Raw genomic sequence first — 15,932 nt, forward strand, 5'->3', positions numbered from 1 at the left:
CTCGTATGTGACATATCGCCCTATCTGTACATAGCTCTCGCCAACTTCTTTAAAACGGAGGGGACTCTGCGTTACTCGTCTTGTCAGAACGGATGACGCGAAGACGGTGAAGTTGTGGATTGATAAAGGAATGTGGCCGGACTGAATTATGGACATGTGTTTTTGTAATATTGGAAGAATCACAGGAAAGTCTGTATCGGGAATAGAAGAGGAATGGAACCAGAGAAGAAGCTAAAATTCCCAGTCCCCAAAGGCCTCTTGCACTGAATCAGCCTGAGGAGTGGCAGGCTCCACTGAGCGGACAAATCCATCCCCATCTTGGCACCTTCCACTCCTACAGGAAGGTGGATGCTTGACATGGGGCATTACAGACTCATCTCCACTATTTTTCTTTATACACTGCATATTTTTTAGTTCCGTTTTCAATCATCTGTATTTAACTTTGGTTTTACTGTCGGACCTTTAGCCTGTGGCGCTGTCCAGGCGTGTCACTCTCTTTGTTGCTGTCAAGTCACTGCAATGGATTTAATTGAGCTGTTTGGGTAGCCCGCAGGACTGGACCACATTCACAGTGGGTGCGTAGTGGACGTGCAAGGTGTACTACATTCAAGGCTTGACATCATGCATCCACATAGCCATACCTTTTGGAACAGAACACGCTGCCTATGGACACACTCTGAATGTTTCCTCAAGTGGAGGCTCGATGCAAATCATCCTTTACTTTCACAGTAACACTCAACTGGACTGCGATCTGTGTGTTCAGAGTATTAGGAGGCTCTTCACTATGTACATTAGACAAAATATGTGTATGGTTATGGATGGACTCTAGGTTTAATTCTAGCATGTGATTCTTCCCATACCATACTCCATAACTTTTACATGCGTCCTGGATTTACATGAGTGTGTCTGCTTTGAAGTTTTGGCTCCTGTGCCTGGATGTCAAATTACTAATGACTGACGTTGAAGGCTAAATAATAGAACTACTCCTGCAGACAAGAGTGTGACTTTTCTTTTCCGTTTCTGTAAAGAGGGGACTCTGTCTGTCTCATAGCTCAGTTATAAACGTCCTCCTCACACAGGCTCCCTCTATTCTGAAACCATGAAGGAATGTAATTTGTATATTTCGTTGTTGATAGCTGATCCTTTATAATATCTGCTTTTATTGTTGCTTTATAAAGAAAAATCATCCCATAAATCTCATTATTATTGTATTACTACCATTATTTCTACTGTTACTCATTGTGGTGTTTTTCTTTATTTTCCTTTTTTTTTGGTATGTTTTGGGTTTTTTTGGATGTTAAAGGATGCACTGCAACAGCTTGTTAGATAAATGTTTGTGGCACAGATGATCTTCACAATTTGTTTTAAAAATGACGGGTGAGTGTAGTAATTATTTTCAGTTGCATATATGGGGAAGTCTAAAATGTTATGTATAAAAAAATATTTTGTTCACAATCTTATTTATTAACAAGTCAAATAGTGAATGCAAGAAATGAGTCACTGCAATGTATATTTTGTCGAAAGCTGTTCAGTGCATTTTGGAACCATCTTGGGACTTTTTTTTAAGATAAATGGCTATTTTTGTTCAGTCATGAGATGACTTAACTGCTTTGGAATATATTCCAATAAAGATTTTAATTTTGAAGAACTTCTCAAGATTCATATAATCATGGCTGCAGTCTTCAGCAAAAGCTTTATGTTTTACTCATATGCTATCATAGAGAAAATGCTTATTACTATGCAATATGCGTGATGCAATAATAGCCCTGTATCGCTGTCTATTATTTAGAAAAGGTAAAGGAGCATATTAACTACATTACATCCTAGTAGGTATTTAAATTAAATGTGTAAACTCTATGTATGGCGTTATTAAGGTAAGACTGGTGACAGGCATACGCACATACAATAAGGGGTTAATTATTAGTTTACTGAAATATTTACTGCTGTCTTTATAAATAATTTACCAAATAGAAACGCTGACATTTCACGATTCACGATAAATCTCACTGCCTTCGAAGAGTTTAGAGGTAAATACTGTTTGCAGATATGGATTCACTTCATGGATCTTCAGTCATGAAGGCGTTTGTTAATTTATTTTTGAGTGACCTGTCTCCCTCTAGCGGAGAATTACGGAACAACGGTTTCAAAGGGTACGTCTGCTGGGCATGAATTGCCCCATCCGGGTAGACTACGTTATTCTGCAACTGGGTATAACGAACACACTACTATGACGATAAAGTGTCAATACCCCGGAAGTATTTAGGCTGTATTTGACGGTACGGAAGAAAGTCGTAGTTCGTACTCGTACTCTCTTCGTAGTTGTATATATTTTCGCTGAGTCATCGTGTTGTATTCTACAAACTGTCGATTCGAACGTGCCTTTAGTTTGCAAACACTCTCATTCAGCACTTGTTTGTTTATTTGTTCCTGAACGTCTCCAAACGCTACTTCCGCTCCTGTTGTCTGAGCAGCGGAAGTTAAAGGCATGACTACTTCCTGGACAACCGAGCGAGTCCCTGACAACCACTTGAGCAACCGTTCAGAATAATGGCGAAGGTAATCGGTGGCAAAGAAAAATCTCTTTGGCAACAAGTGTGTGAAGGTAAGGTAACATTATTTTATTTGTTTCGCCTTCTGTGATTTTTAAAACTATGTCGACTAATGGCATTTAATGTACTTTATGTGTTTTTGGAGAGTATGAAGCTGAACAGCCTCGTCCTCCCAGTGTTGTGTGGACTAATGGCAGCTTAATACGCTCCCAGCTCTCCCAGTACAGCACCAGTACACACTTTCCTGTATCCCCTGGCCTCGCCTCAGCCACGGTCAGCTCATCCATCCCTGTGTCTGACTGGTCTCCTCTCACCCGGCGCGTCCTTAAGTTATCATGGTTGGTTCTTTAGGTGCTTGTGGACGATGGTCCTCTGAGAGACGGTGACCCTCTTCTTTGTCACCTGGCTCCCGCTGGCTCCTCAAGCCAGAGGTGCCCGTCACCAGCTTCAACTACATCGCCTCCGCTACTACATGACCGTAAGTTAGCGATTGAACTTTGCCCCGAAGGATGCAACTGCCTGGCGCATGATTATTGTGTCTAATTGTTTGTTTTTTCTGTTTGTGTCAGGTCCGGTTTCACGTTTTTTGGAGAGGAGTGTGTTTCCAGTGTTGTTGCCTGGACTTGAGGCTTTGCTGAAAGAAGCCCAGAAGCAAGGCTGTTTCCAGGTCTGAGTTTCCTCTTAAACTCTAACAAATAAATACATGTGGACCAAGTTTGTTTAAATGACTTAAATGAAATCAAAGCTATAAGGTTGGTTATTTGTTTGGATCAATGTGGGAGAAAACAAATTACATTATTAACTGTGATTACGTTTAGTTTTTAGCTATTTGTACTTAGCATTTAAGTGTCCTACTCTTTCATACACAACCCACAACAAATAGAAAAAAGTTACATGTAGTATTAAATTAGAAGCTGTAAAATACTTCCACATTACTGCGTCATCAATAATAATAATCCAGTAACATAGTATAACATTGACAGGGTACAAAATTAATATATTTTACTACATTTTGCTTTTGACACTCCAGTGAGCTTTTGAATGCAGCACTTTTAATTGTTAAGTGTAAAGAGCGATTTCTACATTGATGTATGGTCACTTTTACTGTAACAGTAATGCTAAATCCTACTTCTGCGTAATACTTTCTTTTGCTTTGCAGAGGCGAAAAACAGCCTTTAACCCATGTGACTTCCTCACTGAGTGGCTCTACAAGTAAGACACACACACACACGCATGACTCTCTGTCTCTTCACTGTATAATCCTCACCTCACCTCATATATTCTGTATAATGTTTTAATGCTGTGTGCAAAAAAGTTGTTTGTGTGTCATATTTGTATTTGTCCTCTCCCGCTTACCCTTTCCTCAGCCACAACCCCCGCAGACAAGACCAGGTCCCAGTGAACTTCCATGACATCCCTTTTGTCAAAGACTTTCTCAGCATGCAGTGAGTGTCTCCCCGCTACAGCTGTTACCAGCAAATTAATTGATTGTCAACAAATGGCACAAATCTGTCCCTAGACGTTTGGAGTTCTATTGTCACGAGGTGGCTGTGTCTAAAGTATGAAACAAACATTTAATGGAAAAATAAATGCAAAAACTAGGTCTAAGCTCTTTCACTGACACAAGCTGCATTTTGCTTATGCTGATGAGCTGACTCTCTCTCTCTCTCTCTCTCTCTCTCTCTCTCTCTCTCTCTCTCTCTCTTTCTTTCTCTCTCTCTCTCTCTCTCTCTCTCTCTCTCTCTCTCTCTCTCTCTCTCTCTCTGTCTCTCTCTCTCTCTGTCTCTCTCTCTCCATATTCAGTCCCAGGCCCCCTGTCCCTCTGTTTCTGCTGCTGAGTGAGGATCAGGCTGCTCTGATCATCCAGGCTTTCTGGAGGGGATACAAGGTACACAGGATATAGCTAGAAGCAAGACAGGCAGAGGTGAAAGTATAATACTTAGATTGGCTCAACACGTGGCCTTAGACGCTTTCAAAAATATGGAATTAAACTGAGAGAATAAGGGACATTTCAAATTAAATGAATAGCCTTAGGAGATATATTTACACATAACTTTAGCCATGCCTGGCTGTGCTTGGTAGGCTGAACAACTTTAATTACCCCCTACCAAACTTTTCAGATTGATTTAAGAAGTCAGAGTGGAAAAAATAATAGCTTGAAGGAACCCTGTAATTCCTCTGTGTGTGTGTGTGTGTGTGTGTGTGTGTGTGTGTGTGTGTGTGTGTGTGTGTGTGTGTGTGTGTGTGTGTGTGTGTGTGTGTGTGTGTGTAATAGCCGCCCTCCTGCATGTGCATTGGCCCACAGTGCGATATTGTTGTATAATCCCAGCTCGCTGAAAAGCTTCTCTTCCACTGGGACTGCAATTTCATTCAGCAGCTTGATTATGTCATGATGCCGGGATTTAAGTCCTTCCTGTGTGGGTGTCGTGGTCTGAAGTACTCTGATATAAATAGACACAAACAGACTACCAGAGGCGAACAGCAGCAATTTCTCCGCACAAATAAACAGAGTCTCGTACGCTGTAGGGATGTAAGAAGGGGTTCTTGTTTGTGTCTCTCTCAACAGAAGCGCTGCTTTTAAATTTTGTATCATTTGTGCTTGTGGGAGGATTCGGCTTCAGTGTCGGTGCACAAACCATTGAGAGGAAAAGATGCCAGCTGTGCTGTCGAGAGCAATTACATTATGTTTGAACAATCTGAACATGCAGCTGAATGTCTGCATGCGTGGGTGCATGCGTTTGCGCGTGCGCATGTCCTTGTATCCCTGTTTGCACTACTTGTACACCAGCAGGGGGCAACACTTCCTCTTTCCCCATTTCTGTAACAACAAAATTGTACCAGTCTCTGCTCACTTAAGGTGGCAGCAGTGAGCCGGCTGCTTGTCACGCCTCACTTTGTTTACCCTGAACTCAGAGAGGTTCAGTGAGGCTGCTGATGGCACTGCAGCCCAGCACCCTATGGGATTTAAAGGAGGAAAGACAACGCCAGAAAGGGACAGTATGAGGCAATGGGTTGATTTATCTGGAAGGATGAAGCTCGGGCTGTATGAGGAAAGATTTTTCAGATAGATGGGTGGATGATAAAAGAGAGGAGGGAGGCAAGATGATGTTGCAGTGTGGCTTTGGAAAAAGAAGGGGGCATTGGTGGAGGCAGGACATGAAGCTCTGGCCACATCTGTAGCAGCTAGGAATAGGGAGGAAGATAAAACCTGTGAGAAGCACATGGGAGCCTGTAGACGCAGCAGAATCAGGGTCTGAAGCTAAGATCATAACTTATTCAATGTACACAGGGTGGAGATATTTTGGGGAGGCACTGAGGCAAAGTCCTGACAGGCGTTGCAGTTTGTCACGGCTGCCGTGGCTCGTTAACAGCTCAGTGGGCAGCAGAGCAGAGAGGACTCCTCTGTGAAGCACTAACACTCTGGAGATCGTCCTTACTTTCTGTCTGTGAGACGTCAATTGTGTGTTTTCTGGCCATATAATGTATACTGTAGGTGTTTATTATTTAGTATACATACATACATACATACATACATACATACATTATCATGTAATGTCTCCCATTCTAAATATATTCACAGAATAAATATCAAAGTTAACAATAACTCTATTTAATAATAATCTGTCCTAATTTGTAAATGTTTGACAATATTTTTGAGGATTTATAATAGGAGCATAACAGGATTATATGATGTTGCTTTATTTTTTAAATAATTCACTAAATACAGTAACATATAGATATCTAATTCTGTGATATTAACAACTTTATTCAAATTACAAACCTCTGATTTCATCAATGCACTCTGTGCTCCTCGCCCCCTGTCCACAGACCCCTTCTTTCCCCCTCATTCTCTGCTGTTATATAACCTGCCTGACGCAGCGCTGACTGCAGTGTGTGTGTGTGTGTGTGTGTGTGTGTGTGTGTGTGTGTGTGTGTGTGCGCGTGCGTGCTCGTAAGACAGACATACAGACTAAGGGCCAGGGAGCAGGGTATTTTTGTAGCTGGGAATGTTACACCTGCATTATTAATCTCTCTCATCAAAACATATTGAGGAGTGAAGAAGAGCAGCGGTAGAGACAGAACACACACTAACTTCCATCTATGACCCAGACAATGCGATTGTCTCCCGTTTCTCTAATGTACAACTATGAAGGGCTGCTGGGTTTAAACGTATTACATAATCTTCTTTTTACTGCGCCCACACTAATCCATTCATGCATGCTTGCTGCTGTAATGCACACATATGTACATGTGCACACACACGCTGTACACACACACTGTGCACACACTGATCACTAAGACTTCTCAGGCCTGGTCAGCTGAGTTGGAGTAATGTGGCTGCTGCGTAATAAATAGGCATTTAAGCCGTTAGTGCTAAGGGTTTGTGGTTGAGGTAGAGACGCAGGCTTTTATCATAATGATCACTTCTATTGATCTATTAAGCGTGCACGCTCTAATGTTGGCCTTTTCCTGGTCACAGCACTGCCCTGTGCTGCAGACCACATGTTTGTGATTGGTTTCCTTGCTTCAGTCCATGAGCCGGTCGTCAGATTTGATTCTATGGTGTTTTTGTTTGTTTTGTTTTTTTGAAAACTGAAAGGAAAGGTTCAGCATGTTGAGAATTATGGTATTTCATCTTCACAGAGTTGGATGAGTAAAATAAACTCTGTTACAGCTGTCAGTCGGATGTCTTAACTTAACGTAAAGGCTGTAAACGGAGTCGGATGTCTTAACTTAACGTAAAGGCTGTAAATGGAGGCAAAAAGCTCGCCGGTTCTGTACAAAAAGTGTAAAATTGACAATTTGCTAAACCATGCAGACTAACACAGTGGGATGAATCTTCTCATCTACCTCTCAGCAGAAGAGTGAATACGCCTGTTTCCCAAAATGTAAGAAATCCTGATGTAGATTTTCTCACCTGAAGTGGATGCTTTGTTTCTGAGAGTTAAAATGCACACACAATAGAATCTATTATTACTTGGTAGGTCAATTTGAATCAAAATCCAGTTGTTGCCTGAAAGTAGGACACTGTAAGTACAGACTGTATTCCACATGACATGAACTAATAGAGCTGTTTGAAAGACTCTCTCTTTCTCTCTCACACTCACACTCACACACACACACACACACACACACACACACACACACACACACACACACACACACACACACACACCCACAGAGCAGAGTCGACAGCAGAACTAGGTCTGCATTTCCAGATGAATGATCCGGGGGTATATAGATGAATGGTTTGAATTGAGCGTCAGTATTAAGTCAGTGACGGGCCGTGTAGTGACACTCATGCAGAAAATATGTCAAAGGCACTCAGGACGTCCAGTGGCTCTGCTTCGTCCTCACGTCCCCCTTCCTGCTGATTTGCTTTAGGGGGCACGTTGTCTCAGAGTGAGACGGACCGCTCTTACTCTGGCAGTCTTGTAATATCCACTATCATAGAGAGCATTTTATGTCTTAGGTTTTCTCACGAAGGACAGCAGGGTCACAGTGCAACCAATTTCTGTGCCTGAGTCTACAAGGACATGAATCAAATCGCAGGTTGCTCTGCTGGTTAAACCTTGATGGAAGCATCGGCCAACAAAACACATGATGGATCGGTGGGTGGATGCCGGTCGAGGAGAAGATGGAGCAGGCTGCGGTGTCTGTCTTTATGCAGCCTGTCAGTGCGCTTGAGGATGTGACTGCAGCCAGTTTTGAATGACAGAAGCCATTGTGCAGAGTGTGAGACTGCGAGAGGAGCTTGGTCTCACAGGCAGCTTTGCACAAAAAGGGAAGGCGGCTTGAAAGGCTGTGCAGCAAGATTGAAGTGTGTGTGTGTGTGTGTGAGAAAGAGGGCAGTGTGCACAGTTTGTGCCACTGTGTGGTTGTACGCATTTCTGTGGGAGCGTGGGGGGAGGGGGTTTGTTTTTTGTGTTATTTTAAAACAAGTGTTTTTAGTGTGGTTTGCACGTCAAGTAATGCATGTGGTTCTATGTGGCCTTGCAATGTTTAAATGCCTTTTTTTTTTCAATCGCTCTAATCCCAACCTACGTGCATACAGCCAGCATGAGGCATGTGTGGTGACAGGGACGATCATAGCAACACGTCACCTTATTATCCTTAATTATTAAAAACAGGAAGAATAGATGAAAAGCAATTGACAGATTTTGGTGTTCAATCACGTACGCACACACAGGCACACACATACACAAAGAGTTCTTGATGCACACAGTCAAAACAATACCTCACCCCTGCTAATCAGCTGTGCTGATGCACACAGACAGGCTTCAAAACGCTCACCCACTCAACTCGGCTCTTTGTCTGCTGCTATCGCACACGAACTGGCAGCAGCCAGTAGAAAACATGTATATTCAGAAAGTCGGCTTTCCAAGAACGGAGACTTTGATTTTTGTCTTTGTGTGGCACACTGTAAAGCTTTGTCTCGGGGGTCCCCCGACCGAGAAATATTCCTGTTGGTTAGCTGCACAGAAGGAGAACGAGAGCTACGACGTTTCTGCAGGACACCAATGGAAAGTGACAGAGTTGAAATGGCCACACAGACAAATAAACACTCAAGCGATGGTGAGCAGACACGACAGACTCCAACCCCCCATCCCTCCTGACCCTCACCCCTCATTTCCATTTCTATGGTTTGCTCCCATCAGCAGAGGCTGTTGCAGAACTGTGACACCCGGTGAATTTACTATTGGAGCTCGCTAGTCTTACCCATTCCTCAAACCATCGCCAGGCTTATATAACAGACCCACTTTCATACCCGCTGCTAATAGCAACACTATTGTAGCCTTTGAAGCATGTCGAAACAGAGAGGGAGGAGTAAGAGGAAAACAAGATTGGAGTGGTGGGAGAGAATACAGAGGAGAAAGATGAAACATGAGCAGAATGAGAGGAGAATAAGGCGTTAGTACGAGAGATATTTTCAGAAGTTCTTGCATCTTGGTACTGAAGGAAAAGACAGGGAGGGGGAAAAGGAAGGAGAAGGAGGATGAGTGGTAGAGTAGTAAGAGGAAGGGGCGAAGATAAAGGAGAGTGAGCTCTTCAGGGACATTTGCTATTCATCAGAAACAGCAAATCTGATTAGTAATCTCTCGGGGAAACCAGCAGCGCACACACAACCACTACAGGGGTTATCTCCAGGAACAAAAGCACAACTCATGCCAACTACAGACTGGATAGAGAGAATAATCAGAGACAGATTCTTGACAATCTGAGGCACAATTTGACCCATTTACCCACCTATGTGGACACAGATGCTCAAAGACATGAGCTTTACATCTTAACATGCTTTATTACTAACAAAAGCTTTTTCTCTGCAGGGACCTTTCACTTATTGTTCCCACAAGACTGCTCACTACTGTAGAGTGCTGTATCATTAATTTAACCTTTACAGCAACACACACTGAGACGCATACAACTGTCTTAATCTATGTTCTTAACTATGTTGTTTAGAGGTGTAGTGTAAAATTATAGAAAATAATCATAATAATAATGCTTGTTTATACAAATATGAAAACAATGTTACAGGATGTGTTACATGGCAAAATCTAGATTTCAGCGCTACAGTTAGATCAATTCAAGAAAATTAAAGTAAGGCAAGTAAAATTGACTAAATATAATACAATGAAAAGAGTGAAATATACAAATAGATCCGTATGAGGTCCAAAGCTGAGGGCTCGACTGAGAAGATGATGGAGGATCTAATGGCATATGTGTTAAGATGTTTATTCCGTTGTTGTAAGCACACAGTATATAATATAGTATTTACAGAAGGGATGAAGGTAGAGCATAAGTATTCACAGATATGATCTAGCAGAGTATTGCGTTTGGAGGTTGTCTTGTCTCCAAACAGTAATTGATCCACTTACAATGTTTAGCCACCATACAAGTAAACAGAATGATATATTACTAAAAAACATATTGAACACTCTAAATGGACATCACTGGCAGCTTACTAGCAACTTAATTGTGCTATTGATTGTGTGTGTGTGTGTGTGTGTGTGTGTGTGTGTGTGTGTGTGAAATAGATCAGAGCACGCCCAGATGTGCACGAGCTGCGCCTGTGGCAGGAAGAACTGAGAGAGAACAGCGACATTGGTAGAACTGTTGAGAAGTTCTGGGCCCGACAAGAGAGCCGAGGTGAGCGCAAATACACACACACACATACACACACACACAGACACTCCAATCAGTGAATGCCAGGCCTCAGGCTGGCTGGCAACACAATACCATCGATCGTGGCTTATAGGCTGGCAGGATACCAACACACACTAGCATACACACAAACAGGCTACAGTTCATAAATATCAACCGTACTGCACGATACACACACACACACACACACACACACACACACACACACACACACACACACACACACACACATATATAAACTGCAGAGATACAGTATTCATCCTAGCAAGGCTTTGAAGTTAAAGCTGGGAGATGAGTAGAGCAGTGACACAGAGAGAGAATGAGGCCAGAGACAGAGATGGAGAAAGAGAAAGAGACGGCGAAAGGGAGTCGGAGAAAGGGAGAGAAGATTGAAAGTGAAGGAGAGAAAGAAAATGTCCGCAGGGCTCAGAGTGCGTTTGAGTGACAGCGAGAGAGAGAGGATGGAGACTTGGGGATGCATTTGGAGAAAGAGACGAGCTACAGAGAGAATAGGGAGGGACATGGTGACGGAGAGACGTATAACGTGATGAAGTGTGTCGATACCTGAGTGTGTTTGCGCTTGTGTGCACGCATGAAGGACAGAGCAGAGCAGCTGAGAATGTGACTGACTGGCTTTAGAGCTCAATGATTGACACAACTTTGACCTTGGACACACACACACACACACACACTCAGTGGTACACTATACAAGTTATTCCTTCTCAGTCAGTATTATTCGAGGGGTTACTGCATAGAGGAAGCAAATTGGACAAAGGATGGCAATGTTCGTCCGTCCACCACTTTGGTCCAGATTCAATATTTAACTATTGGATGTATTGTGATGACATGTTTTTCTTCTGGCAACACCATCAAGTTTGATTTCTGACTAAATACCTGCAAAACAGACACCCCAATCAGCTTCAGCTGTATTTTGTCCGAAGTAGCAAATGTTAGCATGCTGACATGCTAAACTTAAATCATGACCGTGGGCCTATTTAAACGTTAGCATATTTGCATCATTCTTGTGCTCATGTTAGCATTCAAGCCTGTACATTGAGCACAAAGTACAGAGCAGTTAGCCTGATTAGTTTATTTATTTATTTTACAAGAGCTCGTAACCCTCCAGCTACAACAGGCCAACTGCACAGGAGTCTATTGTTGCATTGCACCACGTGTTGTTGAGAGTGCATGGAAACAAGTTGGGAAGTGGACTGCTCTTGTTGAGAACGACACTGTGAGAGCGGTTGGAGTGAACCAAAACGGAAAAGTTGTGTTACAGATCTTAAGTACTTCGTCACTGCAAGCGACCCTGTCAAAATCAATGTGGTCACGTGATCCATCCATACAAGAATATTGACTATAGCTGCTTTAAATGAATGTAGATACACTGTAGGTGATGCCGAACACACACACACACACACTCCAACTCGCACACTAAAGCTGGGTGTCGCAGTATCTCTGTTTTTGTCGCCCACAAACAATGGCCGCACCACAAACACAGGTTTCTTCCACACCGACACATTCCACACAACAAAGGCGCTCACTGCAGCTGCGGTGGGTCAACGAACATTCTTCAACTGGGGTGCCACGGGCTGGCTGGTATGCTGCTGCTAACTGCTGCCATGCTGCTGCACCACAACTGCTGACCTGACATTTAAGCAGGGGGCCTGGGGATGTGTGTGAGTGTGTGTGTGTGTGTGTGTGTGAGTGTGAGTGTAGAGTCTGCCGGGCTGTCCTGAATGGAAGCCATTTTATGACCTCTTCCACAGAGTCTGAAATGGATGAGACTACGATAGAACAGAGATGTGTGAGATAGAGGCAGTCTGGTTTTGCCTGTTGTTGTTTTGGATGTAATGCAGCAAGCACTGACGGATAAATGATCCATGTTTGGGGCGGAGGCTGTGGGAGAGAGAGGGTAAGTGACGAAGAAAAGTATTTAAGGAAGCGCCCTCCCCACTGTATACACACAAAGTCGATCCAGCAACAGCTGCACTCGTCACATTTAACCCGAGGAGACCAGCATGTGATACCTCCTCTGCCATTTCACGTTTCCCGGCCTGAAATCAGTCGAAGTCGGAGACGGAGAGGAAAACACAAGGGGAAAGCGCAAAGTAACCCAGGGAGCAGACACAAGATGATATGTAAAGGTCAGGAGGGCACGGTTCATTGGGCAGGTGCAGCTCTCAACAGGTCACGGATCACCACGTCTGTCCTTGACTAGAGCCTGACATGTGTCCCATTGGTCCCGAGCGCTGTTGAAGAGTCATTATCTCGCCCTAGAAGACACAGTGTTTCCTAATGTTGATAATTGTAATGGCAATTTGTGTTGTTTTGAACAGTTTGGTATGAAATCAAACGGTTATATAAATGTGTCCATTGCAGTGCATTGTACCAAAGTCTGGCACAAATTACATTTTTACTTTCTGCATTTCTATTACCTTCCTCATTTATTCAGAAGACCTTCAAACACCAATGTTTCTAAATTGCACATTATCAACAGTATGATTCATGGTATCTGAAAAAGAGAAATGCAGCTTTGGAAGATAAAAAAGAGTACAAAATTACTGCATCGATGCAAATGTTGATGCTGCAGAATGTATTGCTGCTCCCCAAAGAGTTTTTAGAACTACATTTAAAACCACAGTGACAGTTATTACCTTGTAAATACAGCAACACAACCATCACTAGCATCCTTTACAATCTGTCTGCGGCTCTTGTTGTGATATAAATGGGCGAATATAGCAGTCTATTCATCATAGCTTCCCTTCTATAGCGTCGATGCCATTGCCTTTTACTGGCAGATAACAAAAAGACCAACACAATAGCTGCTTTTACCATGATATAGTGTCAGTAAGTGGCTGAATCATAGTTTGTTAAACATGTTTCAACCCAGGTCTTATTATGAATTATGTTTGAGAGATGCACAACCTTCCTGCTAATAGTTAAATGCCTCGAGACACCAACATAATGTACTTACAAAAAGCAGGAGGCTTAGAGTATAATGAGATAGGCGTCTTTGAGCTTTTTGGAAGTGTCACAGTAATTAAATCGCAGCTAAACCTTTGTAATAAAAAAAAAAAAAAGACTTGGAATTTTCTCTTTCTACAACATGGAGCCTTTAAGGATCAGTCCGACAATTGATTTTTTTCAGTAGATTTTTTTTATGTATTATGAGGGCACATTTAAAAGGAAACTGTTTGTCCAGGTGATGACGTGAAGTATGAACATAACGGTCTGCTTACAACAGCAATGAACGTGTTCATTTTAAAGATGCAGTTCTTGTTTGTTTCCAGTGGGCTCTGCCATGACAGATCGTCCAGGAAGCTCCCAGCCCGGAGAGTCAAATGTGTCCATCCAAGTGGTTTCCCCAACCCCCCAGAGCACCGTGGTCAACACCCCCAGCCCTCAGATGACCTCTGGGGGTGTTGAGTTGCTGACCCCCACACCATCGCCGACTGAGTCCCTGTTTGTATCCGTGCATGGTGACAAATCCACGACAGCAGCGTCTGCTTCTTGACTAGGAACTCCAAACCTGAGATAGACTGGTGGTGTTGTAAATTGAACTCATTAGCTCATTACTGTGAACAAGTCTTATTTCTGTTTTTTAGAGCCCATTGAACTGTGTGAGGTTGATGTGGAACTGACCAAAATGATCAGTCAAACACGCCATTAAATACTCCTGTAACCAATTTGGTATGGCCAGCCAGGGATTTATGATCTGAGATTCGTGTCTAATTAGTTGATTGCTTTCATTGCTTTTTTGATATATCGCTTCCCTTGGCGAGTCTCATCCCACAAGTGAACACCATATAGTACGGTTCACATATTATTACTGCCGGGGTGAAGCCTCCCGTAACAGACTTAATATTTCCTCGCTGCACCTGGAGCTGATATAGCTCACTGGAAGATAACCAAATCGTATTTCCTTGCCTTGTCATTACCTTTCTCCTTAGCGATACATATCACTTGACAAAAGAGGTTATAGCATTTCCATTCAGGCCAGGAATTGAGGGCAAAGTGAAAAGTGAGTCTGCGTGCGGACCAGTTCTTTCCATCCTGTTTCTCTGGAAAAGAAATGATGCTGTCAGGGAAAAGGGGAATACTTTAAAAACGTCACTGAGTGATTGACAGATACCTGACAGAGCAATAAGGAGTAATATCCTACACTCTCCTTTAGTCCGACTGTTTTACAAGTGAGTGTCGTACTCATTGAGCACACGACATAAAATACTGACATCACAATGAAAAGAAACATTTTCACTAGCATGCAAGTCTGCCATCGTATGAGGTTGTCCGTTGGTCTATCTGTTAATTTGTATATTTTGCATTTTGTGTTTGATTCAGAGTTGGAATATTTGTATTTGTCTTTTTAGCCTTTTGCTAGATGTAACTAAAGGTTACACAATTTGCATTTTGCCCCTGATGACTCTGTCAGCTTCAGCTGTCTTTTTGATCTTTGTAGTGTTCAAACGTCATCTTAAATGTCACGAAAGCAGTCATGGAAAGTTCATAAAAATGTGATTAGCAAAAGGTTCAGGGTAAAGTGACTGCATGCTGCTCGACTCCAGTTCTTTACTCTCCTTCATGCCAACTCAAAAGACTGTGCCGCTTATAACGTCTTCTCCTGACTGTGTGTCAATTAAACTGAGTGAATAGAGTGCACTCCTGGCTTTTTTCCATTACGTACCTGAGAAGATACTTCTGGTTTCCCCTCCAGTGTCTCCGCAGAGCGGCGAGGCGGCGGTCTAGTGATGGACCGCTTTCCTGACTATACCAGTCACTGATGCACACCGCCTCACAGTGAGGCATGAGAAGGGTCATGTATTTCTCTTTGCAGGTATGTGGATGCCTGGGAGACAGCTGCCACTGGGTGAAGTGATAAAACAGCTCATTTCATTCTGGGGACATCTGATAGTGCAGCAAGCTCCACGCAGTCTGGCAGCACTGGGCCCGACTGAAACCAAATCACACAGCAGCAGAGGGGAGCGGGCACTGGGCCGCAGGAGAAAAGCCAGTAAACAACTGGTGCTGGGCTGCAATGGAAGTGTAGAATACGCCTGTGTTTACGCAGAGTGTAATCCTGTGTGGGCTAGGAATACACTGACTATTATTATACATTAACACCATGTTCTTCAATAGACACAGTATGCCAGAAATATTGTTCAAACCCCTAAAACATGTAGGAAGTTAAAGACCTGACTTATAGGCAGTTGATGTTTT

At 43.0% G+C, this 15,932-nt stretch overlaps 1 protein-coding gene across 1 annotated transcript; it reads left to right on the top strand.

The window, feature by feature from the left end:
- Nucleotides 1–2,450: 2,450 nt before the first annotated feature.
- iqck (IQ motif containing K) lies at nucleotides 2,451–15,374 on the top strand. The gene is made up of 9 exons (XM_068578119.1): nucleotides 2,451–2,602; nucleotides 2,695–2,822; nucleotides 2,901–3,027; nucleotides 3,119–3,216; nucleotides 3,709–3,761; nucleotides 3,917–3,994; nucleotides 4,353–4,437; nucleotides 10,586–10,697; nucleotides 14,006–15,374. The coding sequence occupies exons 1-9, from the start codon at nucleotides 2,548–2,550 to the stop codon at nucleotides 14,227–14,229; spliced, it is 960 nt and encodes a 319-aa protein (XP_068434220.1). The 5' UTR covers nucleotides 2,451–2,547; the 3' UTR covers nucleotides 14,230–15,374.
- The last annotated feature ends 558 nt before the right edge of the window (nucleotides 15,375–15,932 follow it).

Source organism: Clinocottus analis, unplaced genomic scaffold (genome assembly GCF_023055335.1).
Source record: "Clinocottus analis isolate CAN_PGR_092001 unplaced genomic scaffold, fCliAna1.0.p SCAF_16, whole genome shotgun sequence".
NCBI lineage: Eukaryota > Metazoa > Chordata > Actinopteri > Perciformes > Cottidae > Clinocottus > Clinocottus analis.